General features: G+C 38.6%; 3 protein-coding genes across 6 annotated transcripts; all 3 read right to left on the bottom strand.

The window, feature by feature from the left end:
• Positions 1 to 1,233: 1,233 nt before the first annotated feature.
• On the bottom strand, positions 1,234 to 4,675 carry LOC106296006. The gene is made up of 9 exons (XM_013732044.1): positions 3,806 to 4,675; positions 3,610 to 3,739; positions 3,035 to 3,540; positions 2,875 to 2,955; positions 2,522 to 2,626; positions 2,314 to 2,427; positions 2,150 to 2,233; positions 2,001 to 2,072; positions 1,234 to 1,808 (listed from the first exon to the last, which is right to left on the bottom strand). The coding sequence occupies exons 1-9, from the start codon at positions 4,124 to 4,126 to the stop codon at positions 1,548 to 1,550; spliced, it is 1,674 nt and encodes a 557-aa protein (XP_013587498.1). The 5' UTR covers positions 4,127 to 4,675; the 3' UTR covers positions 1,234 to 1,547.
• Positions 4,676 to 5,374: 699 nt separating this feature from the next.
• Positions 5,375 to 7,854, bottom strand: LOC106292973 (putative serine/threonine-protein kinase). 3 transcript variants are annotated; one of them, XM_013728646.1, is made up of 7 exons: positions 7,535 to 7,854; positions 7,174 to 7,263; positions 6,940 to 7,055; positions 6,644 to 6,854; positions 6,321 to 6,564; positions 6,092 to 6,242; positions 5,375 to 6,001 (listed from the first exon to the last, which is right to left on the bottom strand). In XM_013728646.1, exons 2-7 carry the CDS (start codon positions 7,229 to 7,231, stop codon positions 5,591 to 5,593), a joined length of 1,191 nt encoding a protein of 396 aa, XP_013584100.1. In that variant the 5' UTR covers positions 7,232 to 7,263; positions 7,535 to 7,854; the 3' UTR covers positions 5,375 to 5,590. The 3 variants fall into 3 exon arrangements, with proteins under 3 accessions (XP_013584100.1, XP_013584102.1, XP_013584101.1); XM_013728648.1 differs by having other exon boundaries at positions 5,409 to 6,001; positions 7,605 to 7,854; XM_013728647.1 differs by having other exon boundaries at positions 5,409 to 6,001; positions 7,174 to 7,266; positions 7,540 to 7,583.
• An 810-nt stretch (positions 7,855 to 8,664) lies between these two features.
• LOC106292571 (methyltransferase-like protein 25) lies at positions 8,665 to 11,774 on the bottom strand. Of its 2 annotated transcripts, none has more exons than XM_013728183.1 (12): positions 11,583 to 11,774; positions 11,409 to 11,504; positions 11,229 to 11,312; positions 11,084 to 11,158; positions 10,697 to 10,777; positions 10,407 to 10,546; positions 10,068 to 10,301; positions 9,800 to 9,974; positions 9,620 to 9,703; positions 9,420 to 9,540; positions 9,195 to 9,331; positions 8,665 to 9,116 (listed from the first exon to the last, which is right to left on the bottom strand). In XM_013728183.1, the coding sequence occupies exons 1-12, from the start codon at positions 11,703 to 11,705 to the stop codon at positions 8,928 to 8,930; spliced, it is 1,539 nt and encodes a 512-aa protein (XP_013583637.1). In that variant the 5' UTR covers positions 11,706 to 11,774; the 3' UTR covers positions 8,665 to 8,927. The 2 variants fall into 2 exon arrangements, with proteins under 2 accessions (XP_013583637.1, XP_013583636.1); XM_013728182.1 differs by having other exon boundaries at positions 9,411 to 9,540; positions 11,583 to 11,773.
• Positions 11,775 to 12,288: the final 514 nt, after the last annotated feature.

Raw genomic sequence — 12,288 nt, 5'->3', positions numbered from 1 at the left:
TATTTTTGTTCTTAAATTTTAAAGATAAAACTAGAAAAATTAAGATATGATATGATTCTTTCCTCCAATTTGTTGAGCATCAAAATCAAAAGTTTTCTTTCCAAAATCGCAAAATCGAGTTTTTGCTCCACAACTAAGAATAAAGTTTTTCCGTCAAAAAAAAAATTGTGTTTTCGCCAAAACCTAACTTGAGTTTTTCCACCAAAACCACAAAATCAAGTTTTCCCGCCAAAACCGCAAAATCGAGTTTTTCCGCAAAAACTGCAAAAACCGCAAAATCGAGTTTTCCTGTCAAAACCGGCAAATCGAGGTTTTTCTGCCAAAACTAAAACAGCAATATCGAGTTTTCCCTACAAAGCCGGCAAATCGGGTTTTCCGCCAAAAACCGTAAAATCGAGTTTTTCCGCCAAAAACCGCAAAATCGAGTTTTTCCGCCGAAACCGGCAAATCGAGTTTTTCCGCCGAAACCGGCAAATCGAGTTTTTCCGCCGAAACCGGCAAATCGAGTTTTTCCGCCGAAACCGGCAAATCGAGTTTTTCCGCCGAAACCGGCAAATCGAGTTTTTCCGCCGAAACCGGCAAATCGAGTTTTTCCGCCGAAACCGGCAAATCGAGTTTTTCCGCCGAAACCGGCAAATCGAGTTTTTCCGCCGAAACCGGCAAATCGAGTTTTTCCGCCGAAACCGGCAAATCGAGTTTTTCCGCCGAAACCGGCAAATCGAGTTTTTCCGCCGAAACCGGCAAATCGAGTTTTTCCGCCGAAACCGGCAAATCGAGTTTTTCCGCCGAAACCGGCAAATCGAGTTAAAAACTCGATTTTGCGGTTTCGACGGAAAATTTCGTTGTTCGGTTTTTGGCGAGAAAACTCGACTTTAAGTTTTTTTTGATGAAAAACATTATTAAATATTGTATAATAGTTGTGTGAATCAAAATAAAAGGGTTATAATTTAAACCCTGGTCCTATTAGGGCCAACCCTGTTTAAACCCTATTTAAAAAATGAAGGTTAGGAGTAGGGCTAACCCTGTTATGTTGAGCCATATTAACATCCCTAGGTATGACACACACATTCCAAGTTCTCAAGCTGTGGACCAAACCAAACCAAACCATTGACCACTGTTCACAATTTGGTAATCACAGATTCGGTTAAATATGTGAATTCAACAGAAAAGAGAAATAGAATCAAACTAATTTAGAAAGCATTACCATGAGAATGGATCATGGATCTAAATTACTAATATGAGAAAAACACACAATTTTTAAAACTTCATGCTTATCGTTAACCGGTCTTCTTGGGTTTCTCTCAGAGAAAAAAAAAACATAACTTGATAGTACACAAACCTCCACAGGTTCTATTTACAGACAAGGGATCTAAAAGTGTTCGTTTCACGCTGCCCATGTCTGTATCTTCTTCATTAGCACCTTAAAACGTTGTTCCTTTTAGGGTCTTTCTTCATATTCACATGGCTGAAGTACTGAACAAGGCATAGAGCGCTATTGACCCCCATTGTTGTTGATCTCGCCATTTGAAGTCGATGTGGGTATTCCCTCAGGTAGATGTTCTTCGAGACTGTTTCTTGGTTAACTTGAAAGGACTCCAGCTTTTTCTGCGTTTTGACGTCTCACAGAAGAGGCCAGAAGCCATAGCTTGTTGAAGCCATAACTCAAACTCTTCCTCATCCTCGTCCATCATCTCCACATCAAGATCCCACGGGAACCTGCTCGAGTTTGATCTCTGCGTTGTCTTTTCCAAACCAACCATGTTCACATGGAAACTTGGTCTATGTGTGTTTGGTCTACACGCCATTCCCTTCAATCAAAGAAGAGTATATGCATATCATCATCACTTTCACATATTGTACAAAGTTTTAAAGCTAATCCAAGTCACTTGAGTGAAAGAAAAAACCCTTTAATTGGATTATTGAGATGTCTTAGTCTAGCCAATTATGAACAGAGAGAGTTATAGCATCGGTTATTACTGGTAAATAAACAGAGCACCAACCTGACATATAGCCCATTCTGAGACATCAAAGATCTTGCTCTCGGCACAAACAAAAGCTCGCGGTATTTCAATCTACGGGACAAGACAACAAAAGAGTTAAACAACCATTACTAGTAAACAGAGTAGGAAGAAAGAACTGAAAGCCTAACCTTATGTGCTTTCTCAAATACCAAAGTCCCTTTGTGTTCAACCCATCCGTCACCATCTTTGGCTTGATGATATTGACCACAATCCTATAATTTTAATCGAAGCAATAAGCATTTAACAAAAAAAAAAAAAAAAGATATCATGCAGAGTGAGTGAGTTAGCTAACCTGACACCACCTGGCCTTTGCCTTACTCCTGTTGGTACATACCCAAATGTGTGAATTACCGCACTTAGTACAATGTATGCGCCTTGACTCTTCTGATCGATAATCAGGACCATTCTGAAAAACAAAATCCAAAAAAAGATGTTCATCAACTTTAATGATAACAACAAATAAGGCATCAGAAATCTCACAACAGACTGTATCAACAAACCTGATGCGAAGAAGCATGTGATGTCTGACAGACTGTCCTGGTCTTAGATTCTTCTTTCTTTAACTGCTCATCGTAATCTCTCCTCTTAACAGCATCAGAGAGAACCTGAAAATTCATCCTTTTCATGTCTAGATATTCATAATAGAAAGAAAATAGCGTCTGACTACAGCATCTAATCTGAAAACTACCTAGTATGTTCTAAAACTCGGTATAGGCGACTGGTCTTAATATCTCATGTATATGATTAAAATCGGTTTAAACCGTTAATCGGTTAAAATTGATCTAAATTAGTCTAAATTTGTTAAATTAAGCAATAAAGTCAGTACAAATCCGCAAGTAAGCTGAGAACTTACCTCATAAGCACATTGAAGTTTCTTGAATGATTCACTTGCCAAAGGACTTCCCCTATTCTTATCCGGATGAACCAGCATTGCCTAAGAACATAGAAACAGAACCACAAAGTTAACTCACAAGCCAAGAGAAGATACAAAAGTCAGTTTCAAAACAACATACCTTCTTTCTATACTCCTTCTTAAGCACCGCAGCATCAATCTTTTTATGCCGAGGGAACCCCAAAGCTTCGTAGTGATTCAAACTATCCAGTATTCTTTTCATCTCATCAGCTGAACCCGTCTCTTCTACACTTACTACTTTAACACTAGAAACCTCCTTCAAGTCACTAACAACAGTTGCCGGGGACGCTGGCTTATTAGCCGACTTATTCTCGTGAACCTTCTTCTCTGGTACTTCTTCAACAGGAGGAGGAGAAGGGTACTCAAACTCTCCTGTAAACTCCTCCTCTAGTAAAGTTTCAGGCTTCTTCAGCTCCTCCGGCTGTGCTTTCTCACTAACGCTATCGCACCACTGAAGAAGACGAATGAATACATCGTTGGACAAGAAGGCAAGATTCATCGAGAGAATAACTCCAGGCCATCCAAGTCTGACATTGACAGAGTAAATCGCATAGACCGTGGCCATAAGAACCACAACTCTAGCGTGATTCAAGGAGAACAAATAACCTGATTCAAAACATAGTTGAGAGAAATTAAACAAAAGAGTAATAAGAAAAGAAGTATATTGACACTTGCCTGCAACTATGAATAATGTTCCGGTGATCCAAAAGTTAGCGTACATCCACATAATCAAAATCCCAAATAGTCCTACAATAAAGATCCCCGGAGTGCAACCTAAGTACACAACAACAGCACCAGCAGCTCCCTGCAATGATTAAAAAAAAATCAAGAACGACTCGATTAAGAAAAGAGGGGTCTAAGAGGGCCTTACCATACCGAGGAGGACATAGACCAAGCAAGATATTGAAGTCAGGCTGAGAAAGCAACTCCACATGATGAGGAGCAAAGCAGCTGAGCCGAACCTGGCACTGGACTGGAAACCCCTCAAAACGCAGTCTTTCCAGTAAGAAAACGACAAACTAAGCAGCCCTAAGAGCTTCCCGCATCCACTGCACACTAGTGGCCAGTGACGCTCCACGAAAGCTTCTGTCTTTCCCCCAAAACATTGCATTGCAGCACAAACCCACGAGCATAAATGTTTCTGAGACTGTAACCAGTTCCAACCTTGCTTAACCAATCCTATATCCTCCATTACTAAATAAAGAACCCTAAACCCCAAACCCCAGACCCTACCCCCCCCACAGCTCAAATCAATTCTGAAGAGACTGGTAGTAACTCAAGCAAGCGAGCTTATTGGCCGTTGCTTTGATCTGTTTTTTTAGATCAGCAGACATTACAAGAGGTTTGGTAGCTAATTCAATTGCCTTCCCCTCTTCCTAAACACACAAAACCCTAACTTTATCCAACAACAAGCCGCATATCCTCAACCCGGATCCCAATTAACTAATCCTAGTATCTCTCCGTGGAACAACGCATGAAAAAAAACTTCGTTAGAGCATCACCGTGCACCGACAAGCACTCCCCAGGTTCGGTGCGTAGAGTAGAGAAGAGAGAGAGTGAAGGAAAAAAAAAGCAAAAGAGAGATGAGCTTTAGTTAAAGTAAATGGGTTACTAGTGTAGAGATAAGCTCGGGAAATAGGAAACCACAAAAAGAACTCATGGAAGAAAAGAAAAAGTTGGAAACTTTTAAAAGATTCAAAAAAGTTCTTCGGGGAGAGAGAGAGAACACAGATACAACAGTGGCGTATAAAGACAGAGATTAGAGACGAAGGTAACATTAAAATACTTTACCTTTATACTACTGTTCTTTACTTCTTATCGTTTTGGACTTGGATTAAGTGAACATTAAATTCGTGGGCCCCGCATCCCAGCCGAACCGTGCTGTTTCGACCAGACCGAGCTGATGTCAATCAATCGGACAGGACTTGGTTTAATCTCCCGGTTAAGACTCATTCAAGAGCACTGAAACTTTTACTAAACATAGAGAGATGCAATGTTCGAAAAATCGGTTGGTCAGGCGCCTTACAGAGGATAGGTGTTTTCAAAATCGGTCTAGGCGACGCCTAGTTAGGAAATTGGATATAAACGAAACGATTTTTTCAAACTAATTTATTAAAAAATCAGTTTAGACGTTAAAAAAATCGGCCTAAGCGCCTGCTTAAATCATAATCTTCTATGAGGCGTAAGACGAACTACCGTCTAACGATTTTTAGAATAATGCAGAGGATTAATATTTAAAAGGATGTCTAGAATTAGTTGAACAATTTTCTCAAAAAAATCTGCCTTTTCAAAAAAATTATCTGTTTAAAAAATCATTTTGCTCATATCCTATTTGCTAAATCTGACTAAGCGGACTAGCCGGAAGCATATACTAATTTCTAGAACACTGAGATCAGACAGAGAACACACAGATCCTAACTCGCCTCTTTCATTACTTATTAAGATATTTTATTTCTTAGGACCAATTCAGATTTCAAACTTATATACATACACTCAAATCTTAGTTTACAACTGAAGACAACCTTAACAAGAGTGAGGCAGAAAACCTCAATTCTCTTACAGTTGCCTATCAATTCAAAAATCTAACAGAAAAACCTCTGTTTGCATCCAAGAAAGAAGAAAGATGATGAAACGTCAAAACACTTTTTTGTCTTTTCTAAATAGTACTGCTGAAAGAAGAAACCGCAGCAGCTGATGAAGCCCCTGATGAGTAAGCATTTGAGTTGTCTATAGTCCCAGAGCTAGACGAGGCATTATAAGAAGAAGGGTTCGTGTAGTTGTTTCTGTTCACTTCATCATCTGGCTTTGTTTTCACCACGGGTCCTCTCACTTTCAAGTCCATAAAATCAGATATCAAACCCGGCCTGGTTATTTTCCTTGTGTCTATATCCTTCTCCCCTGTCAGCAGCTTCACCACCGTGGACATCGTTGGTCTCAGCTTTGGACTGTCTTGCGTGCACAGAAGACCGATTTTTAGGTACCGGCAAGCTTCCTCTGCGTCGAAGACTCCGTTTAGCCCTGTGTCGACAAGATCCACGAGCTCATTCCGCTCATAAAGTTCCCAAGCCTGTGGAATGCAAAAGAAAAAGTGTTATCATCTCTCAAAACAAGAGCTTAGACGCTTAGACATGTCTAACTAGACCAGATAATGACTTACTCTTTCTAGGAGATATTGATACTCAGTGGGTAGCCGAGTGTTTTTGTTGCTTCTTGCACTGACTATCTCCATCAGAAGGACTCCAAAGCTGTATATATCTGCTTTACGCGTCAACTGTCCTCTAACAGCATACTCCGGAGCTAAATAACCACTGCACAAAACGGATATGAACACATGTTAAAATACCTGAAGGTTTAAGCTGAGAGTAAAGAAAAAGAAAGGAACTCACATTGTACCAGCGACACGAGTGCTGACATGAGTCATGTTGGGTGGCATAAGCCTGGCGAGTCCAAAATCAGAGATCTTGGGGGATAAGTCTCTGTCAAGTAGAATGTTGCTCGCCTTGATATCTCTGTGGATAATGTGTGGCCTTACTTCTTCGTGAAGAAAGGAAAGACCTTTAGCAACCCCAATGCAGATCTTGGCTCGAGTTCTCCAATCAAACTGTATCCCACTCCGAGTGTATCCCCCAGCTGAAAATAAAAACACATTAATTCGGTTAGAAAATGATAAGCTGACACCATAGAGAGTAGACAAAACTAGGAGAGTTACCTAGAAGGGTCTTGTCAAGGCTATTGTTCTCGAGGTAGTTGTAAACGAGAATCCTGTGATTCCCTTCCACGCAGCAACCATAAAGCTTGACAAGATTCTCATGCTGTATCTCTGATATCACGTTGATCTCAGTCAAAAACTCTTTAACGCCTTGTCTTGACTCAGCCGAGAGGACTTTGATAGCTGCGATCTTTCCATCTTTAAGATGGCCCTAAAGTCATCCAAAGCGTTAGAAAAGATGAATTAGATAATTTGAATAAGAAGAGTGCAAAAACGAGTGTGTTTTTCTCATTTACCTTGTACACAGAACCAAACCCTCCTTCACCAATTTTATTGTGGGGATTGAAATCATCTGTCGCCTGACGAATCTCTTTGTATTTGTAAATCTTTACGTTTTGTATCGATGCGATTCCTGTTTTGCAAAAAAAAAAAAAGACACAACACACTAAAATTAGAGGAAGCCAGTAACATGACTATGGAAGAGTTAAAGCTCAGAAACTAGTAATCATCCTCTTGGTTTAATTAAGTACCTCCATCATCAACTTCAGAAGGTCTTCCTCTCCTCCGTGAGAACCAGGAGCAACCCATCAATGTAAGACAGAGAGACCTGTCAACTGTTTCTGCCATTACCAACGGAAAAAAACAACGAGACACAATTAAGAGATTTGACTTCAAACTAGTGAAACCAAACATAGATCGATTTCAATTACTCCTCAATAAGAATCTCCCCAAAACAAAAAACATCCTAGTGGGGGACCATAAACCTCAAAAGTTAAAAGCAGCAGCAAACAAAAGCTGTCAACTTTGAATTTTGGGTTTTTTTTCTTTCTCAAAACATAGAAACATTAGCAGATAAAACGAAATTCAAGACATGGAGAGAGAGAAACCCACCTGAGAGAGAGAGAGAGAGAGAGAGAGAGAGAAAGAGATTCAGACAAAGATCGCAGGTAGAAAGACTTACTAAGTTGGTATAAAAAAGGCAGTGTCTATACGCGATCAGAGTCGCTGTCTCTTCTTTTGCCGCGTGTGTGGATATCAGATTACGGATTCGTTGAAATGGAGTACTAGATGGGAATGAATACGGAAGACGAGTCTGGTCTTCGAATGGTGGCTGGGTAAAAGTCAATGAGTCACTCGTAGGCACACGTCAGCATCTTCTTGTACGTTGCTCCGAGACGACCAAGCACGCTACCGTCTCTTTTTTTTATAACTTTTTTCATGTTTTAAATGTCTCTCCGTTATGATTAACGACTTTTAATAATCGTTTTGATTATTATTCTACTATTTTGTAGTATTATTATTATTCGTCTTAGCTTTATGCTTCGTTCATGCGCATAATTCTTTTTTTTTTTTTTTTTTGAAAAAGGGCATCGTGCGCATAATTCTTCATTGTACTTTGAATTAAATCTTTGCTTTTTAGAGTATAGGCGAATGTCTTTGTCCACTAAGGATGAACCAATTATTAGACTTCTTGGTTATAAATTTATAATAGTCAAATAAATGTTTTTTTCAACATGTATCCTAAGAAAATCTAAACATCTTTTTTTTGTCAAAAAAAAAGCATCATGATATATATTCTTTTGTACTGCTTAACTTTTTTAATTCAAATAGTTGAATATATATCCCTCACACATATTCACACACACAATGTATATGTTGTAATAATGAACAGCGTGTCAAATGAATAAATATAATTACAAATACACTAATCTTTTAAAACCATGAACAAATTTATTGACTAAGATTTTTATATAGCTGTTTAGTTTTGTACTATAACAGAATCAGGTAGATTTAGGTTTCAAATTGATGATTTCAGTTTTTTATTATTGCAAGTTGTAATATGAACGTGAAATAACAAATACTAAAAAACAGTTTCAAAAAAAAAAAATAATAACAAATACTAAAAAATGGGGTTGCTAATTAAGAATGGCGAATTTGAATGGACGAGTCAAAATAATAATATTGAACATATAGACTTATGTGATGGAATGCAAAAACAATGATTAAGGAGAAACAAAACATGACTTTTGAAATCAATTACGGTGGAAAAGTCAAAGGAAACCTTAATACATTTCCTAGTTTGTTTCTTGTACATCACGAACAACAAGAAAGAAATAAAACTGTGTTCACACAACGGAAAAAAGCAGAGTCCTCTAGACACTTCAGGTGAATTCTCGTAACTGCTCAATGACCTTTGATCAATGCATAAAACTCAACGTCATTCAATTCCAACAGAAACACATTTCACACGTCACCCTAAGATCAGAAGAGAGTTTTTTAAGCTTTACGGTAAAAGCCTTTTAGCAATGACGGCGACGTTCCTAGGTGAGATGGTGGGGTCGAAGATGGGAAGCATTGTAACTTGGATGGAGTCTCCTTGTTCTTGGAGAAACATAAGTCTATCAAGCAAGATCAATGTCTCAAGCACTGGTCCTAGTGCAGCTCGTATAGACCAGTAAGGTCCTATCAGTTCCTACATATTTTAGACAAGCATCCATCAAATGCATGAGAGAATCAGAGACAAAAGAGAGAGTTGAGGAATAGATTTTACCGTGAATGCATTAGCTTCATTCCATGTGGCACTCAGGTCGAGATCTCGAGGATGTTCTAGATTCAGGCGGGAAAATGCTGACAGGCAAAACTTCTCAAAAGAAGAACTTGTATGCGTCATGGATTTCTTGTCGGTGTCTGCAGTTAGTTATAGAGATTAAAGCAAACCAATCTTGGTCTCGCCTAATTACAGAATCTAATCCATCTAAATCCTAACCTTTCCTACTTGTTTTTAATTTTGATGGAGTTTCAAGAGCTTTTCTTTGCTTCTGACGACGGAAGGCCTTCCCTTGCCGCCCAATAGAAGGACTCGTCGCTAAAACCTCTGGATAATGTTTCGAAAGAACCTTCACAGAATGAAAAAAGTTGTTGCTTTGTTAGAGACAATAGCTGAAAATCCGCAAACAGAGCCAAACTTTATAATACCATTTGGAAAGCAGCACGAAAAGAATGCAACTCGAAGTTCTGCAGACCAGCATCTTCTCCCAAGCTGCTCCATCTCTCAGCACTCTGATAAAAAAACACATGAAATCTTCAATAAATAGATTACGGAGAAGAACATATACAACTACAACGCTACAACATTCAGAAACAGATATGCAATACCTGACAAGCTAGATCACGTGCATTTTTGCCAAGCGAGAATCCCAAAGATTTGAGACCAGCGCTCATCGGAAAACCACATTTGGAACAAGAACTCTCACTAGCTTTTTCAGATAATAAGTTGTAACAGCAGCCAATGCTCACTACGGCTTTAACTTCTTCACACTCCATAAAAGTCCTGAAGAAATCAAGTTGCACATTGTTTTAGCTTTTAAGGTCTAAGAGAAACCAGATGAAACAACTGCAGTCTGCAGCAAGCATTCAAACTAACCTTAGCATTGTGACAGAGAGATCTCCACATGCATGGAGGCCAGCAAGCACACGTGAACACGGTCTGTTTGCATCACTTGATGATTGTGAACTCTTTGGACCTTCATTCAATGCAGCTGCATCTAAATCCAAGTCATTTTCCTCCAGGGGAACATTGGTCAAGGATTTTAACATCTCTGTGGAGAGTACACGGCATGTAATCGTTGTTGGAGCATCTGGGCACTTGTTTCCTGAACTAACAGAGAAGAGGTTAAGTCTAAAAGACCAGAGTTGAGTAGCAAGAATAAGGAATAGACACTGAGTGACTTTCCAAGCTAAAATGAATAGACAATGTGCTTACCCAGATTTACGCATTTGTGAAGCAAAATGCTTTCTTATACGTGCTGCTCGTGCATCAGTTACATTTCCATGATGAGATGATGAATCAATCGCAACAACTGAGTGCTTATACTGGAAAGAAAGAACCTGCGCTAGATACCCCTGAAATAATATTTTCACAATGTTACATTTGCCATTGATGTTGTTTAACAAACACTTATGGAAAACTATATACAATAAAATTATATTAAAAGCGAAAAATTCATCAAGCAAAAAGTTCCTTGGACAACCAAAGGGATTGAAGTCAGGTACCTGGCCAGAACCGACATCGATAACAGTAGATTCTCCAACACTGTTAACAACTGAGCTCACAACAGAGGAAAGAACTTCAACCTGCTACCAAGAAATTCATGAAACACACATTTACCAAATACACGATTGAACAAAAACATTGGTTTTGCAACCAAGAAATTTTTATATAAATGTTATGAGATTTTAGGTGATTATCACAACTAGAATACTTCTCTATTTTTTACATGTGAAGTAACAAATGGTTGGACCTGATCATCTATTTTTTAGATATTCTCTTTTCAATTTGAAGTTACTTGGACTGGGGTAAGTCACCAACTGAAAGAAACAGCTGTGCATACTTCTGAAGGTCATATACCAAAAAGTAGACATCATTGAAAGAAACTGTACCTCATGTTTTTTCTTGAGATTCATGCCTTGTGAAAGAACGGTGCTAAGCGGTGCCACATTCACATCTGAGAGCATCTGCCAACAGCGGAAAAATGATTTTAACATATTCAGTCTAGAGTCTATAATACAAAGGGAGAATTTATACCGTCTGTAAATCAGCTTGCTCTCTAGGAAACGATAGAGACCTTAGCGTGTGGACAAAGTCCTTGAGTGAAGCAGGCCAGTGATCCTAACACACACACACACACACACGCATATTAGCTAAACTAAAACTAGGACAGTGTGTTGTTATTAATCAAACTCTCAATCATGAAGAGCTCTTTACCTGGACACTACCGGAGGGAATAAGAAGAATATTCTCCGGCTTTTCATTCCTTAGGCAGCTCATCCATTCCTCGTCAACATCTTCCCATTGCTTATCCTGAGATTAAGAACAAACCCATCAACAAGACGAACTTTTTAAGATTGTTTCCACCGGAAAGATCAAAACTTTGGATACCTTGAAGAAATTGACAACGTGGGCATTGATCAGGAAAGACAAGGGTTTAAGGAAATCAATAATTGCGGTGATCCATTCTAGAGTTTCAGATCTCGTGTTGCAAGAGTACTTGCCGCTCTTCATTTTTCCCCGACGGCCCAAGTAGGGAAAGGATTGAACTTTCCGCCGCTAAACGCCGGCGAAAATAACAGAGAAGAACACTTGGCTTAGCCAGTCTAAACATATTTCTAAAAACACCTCGTGACTTTTTAATTTGTTCAAATTGGGCTTATACTTATTATTTCTAACAAATTAACCCTTCCCGTCACGTGACCAAAGCTGAAACCTTCTAACTTAAACCGAGTATTCAAAGTACAATCTATACTAATAAAATGGACCTTTTGAGGCTCCGTAGAACGTCCACATAATCAAAAAAACTTCTTCCGAAAGATGATATGTGGCATAAAATATAGTTTTTCATTTTACTATTATAATTTTCGAAAATTATAAATAATATGTAAACATACAGCATAAAAAATGAAAAAACTACATTAAACATATGTAAAATTCCCATTTTTTCACTTAAATACTAATAAAAGGGACCTTTTGAGGCTCCGTAGAGCGTCCACATCAGCAAAAAAATTCTTCCGAAAGATGACATGTGGCATAAAATATAGTTTTTCATTTTACTATTACTAATTTTCGAAAATTATAAATAATATGTAAA

Source organism: Brassica oleracea, chromosome C5 (assembly GCF_000695525.1).
Source record: "Brassica oleracea var. oleracea cultivar TO1000 chromosome C5, BOL, whole genome shotgun sequence".
NCBI lineage: Eukaryota > Viridiplantae > Streptophyta > Magnoliopsida > Brassicales > Brassicaceae > Brassica > Brassica oleracea.
The sequence above is the reverse complement of the archived record's forward strand: the minus strand, read 5'-3'. Positions and strand labels throughout refer to the sequence as shown.

Excerpts from the sequence above, each read along its gene's own strand:
- LOC106292571 (XM_013728182.1), bottom strand. The coding sequence starts at position 11,705 with ATGAAGAGCGGCAAGTACTCTTGCAACACGAGATCTGAAACTCTAGAA. Across the intron at positions 11,505-11,582 it reads ACGTTGTCAATTTCTTCAAG|GATAAGCAATGGGAAGATGT; the intron begins GTATCCAAAGTT and ends TCTTAATCTCAG. Across the intron at positions 10,778-11,083 it reads ATCTCAAGAAAAAACATGAG|GTTGAAGTTCTTTCCTCTGT; the intron begins GTACAGTTTCTT and ends TCTTGGTAGCAG.
- LOC106296006 (XM_013732044.1), bottom strand. The coding sequence starts at position 4,126 with ATGGAGGATATAGGATTGGTTAAGCAAGGTTGGAACTGGTTACAGTCT. Across the intron at positions 3,541-3,609 it reads AACATTATTCATAGTTGCAG|GTTATTTGTTCTCCTTGAAT; the intron begins GCAAGTGTCAAT and ends GTTTTGAATCAG. Across the intron at positions 2,234-2,313 it reads CAAAGGCCAGGTGGTGTCAG|GATTGTGGTCAATATCATCA; the intron begins GTTAGCTAACTC and ends TTAAAATTATAG.
- LOC106292973 (XM_013728646.1), bottom strand. The coding sequence starts at position 7,231 with ATGGGTTGCTCCTGGTTCTCACGGAGGAGAGGAAGACCTTCTGAAGTT. Across the intron at positions 7,056-7,173 it reads TTCTGAAGTTGATGATGGAG|GAATCGCATCGATACAAAAC; the intron begins GTACTTAATTAA and ends TTTGCAAAACAG. Across the intron at positions 6,243-6,320 it reads ACTCGTGTCGCTGGTACAAT|TGGTTATTTAGCTCCGGAGT; the intron begins GTGAGTTCCTTT and ends CGTTTTGTGCAG.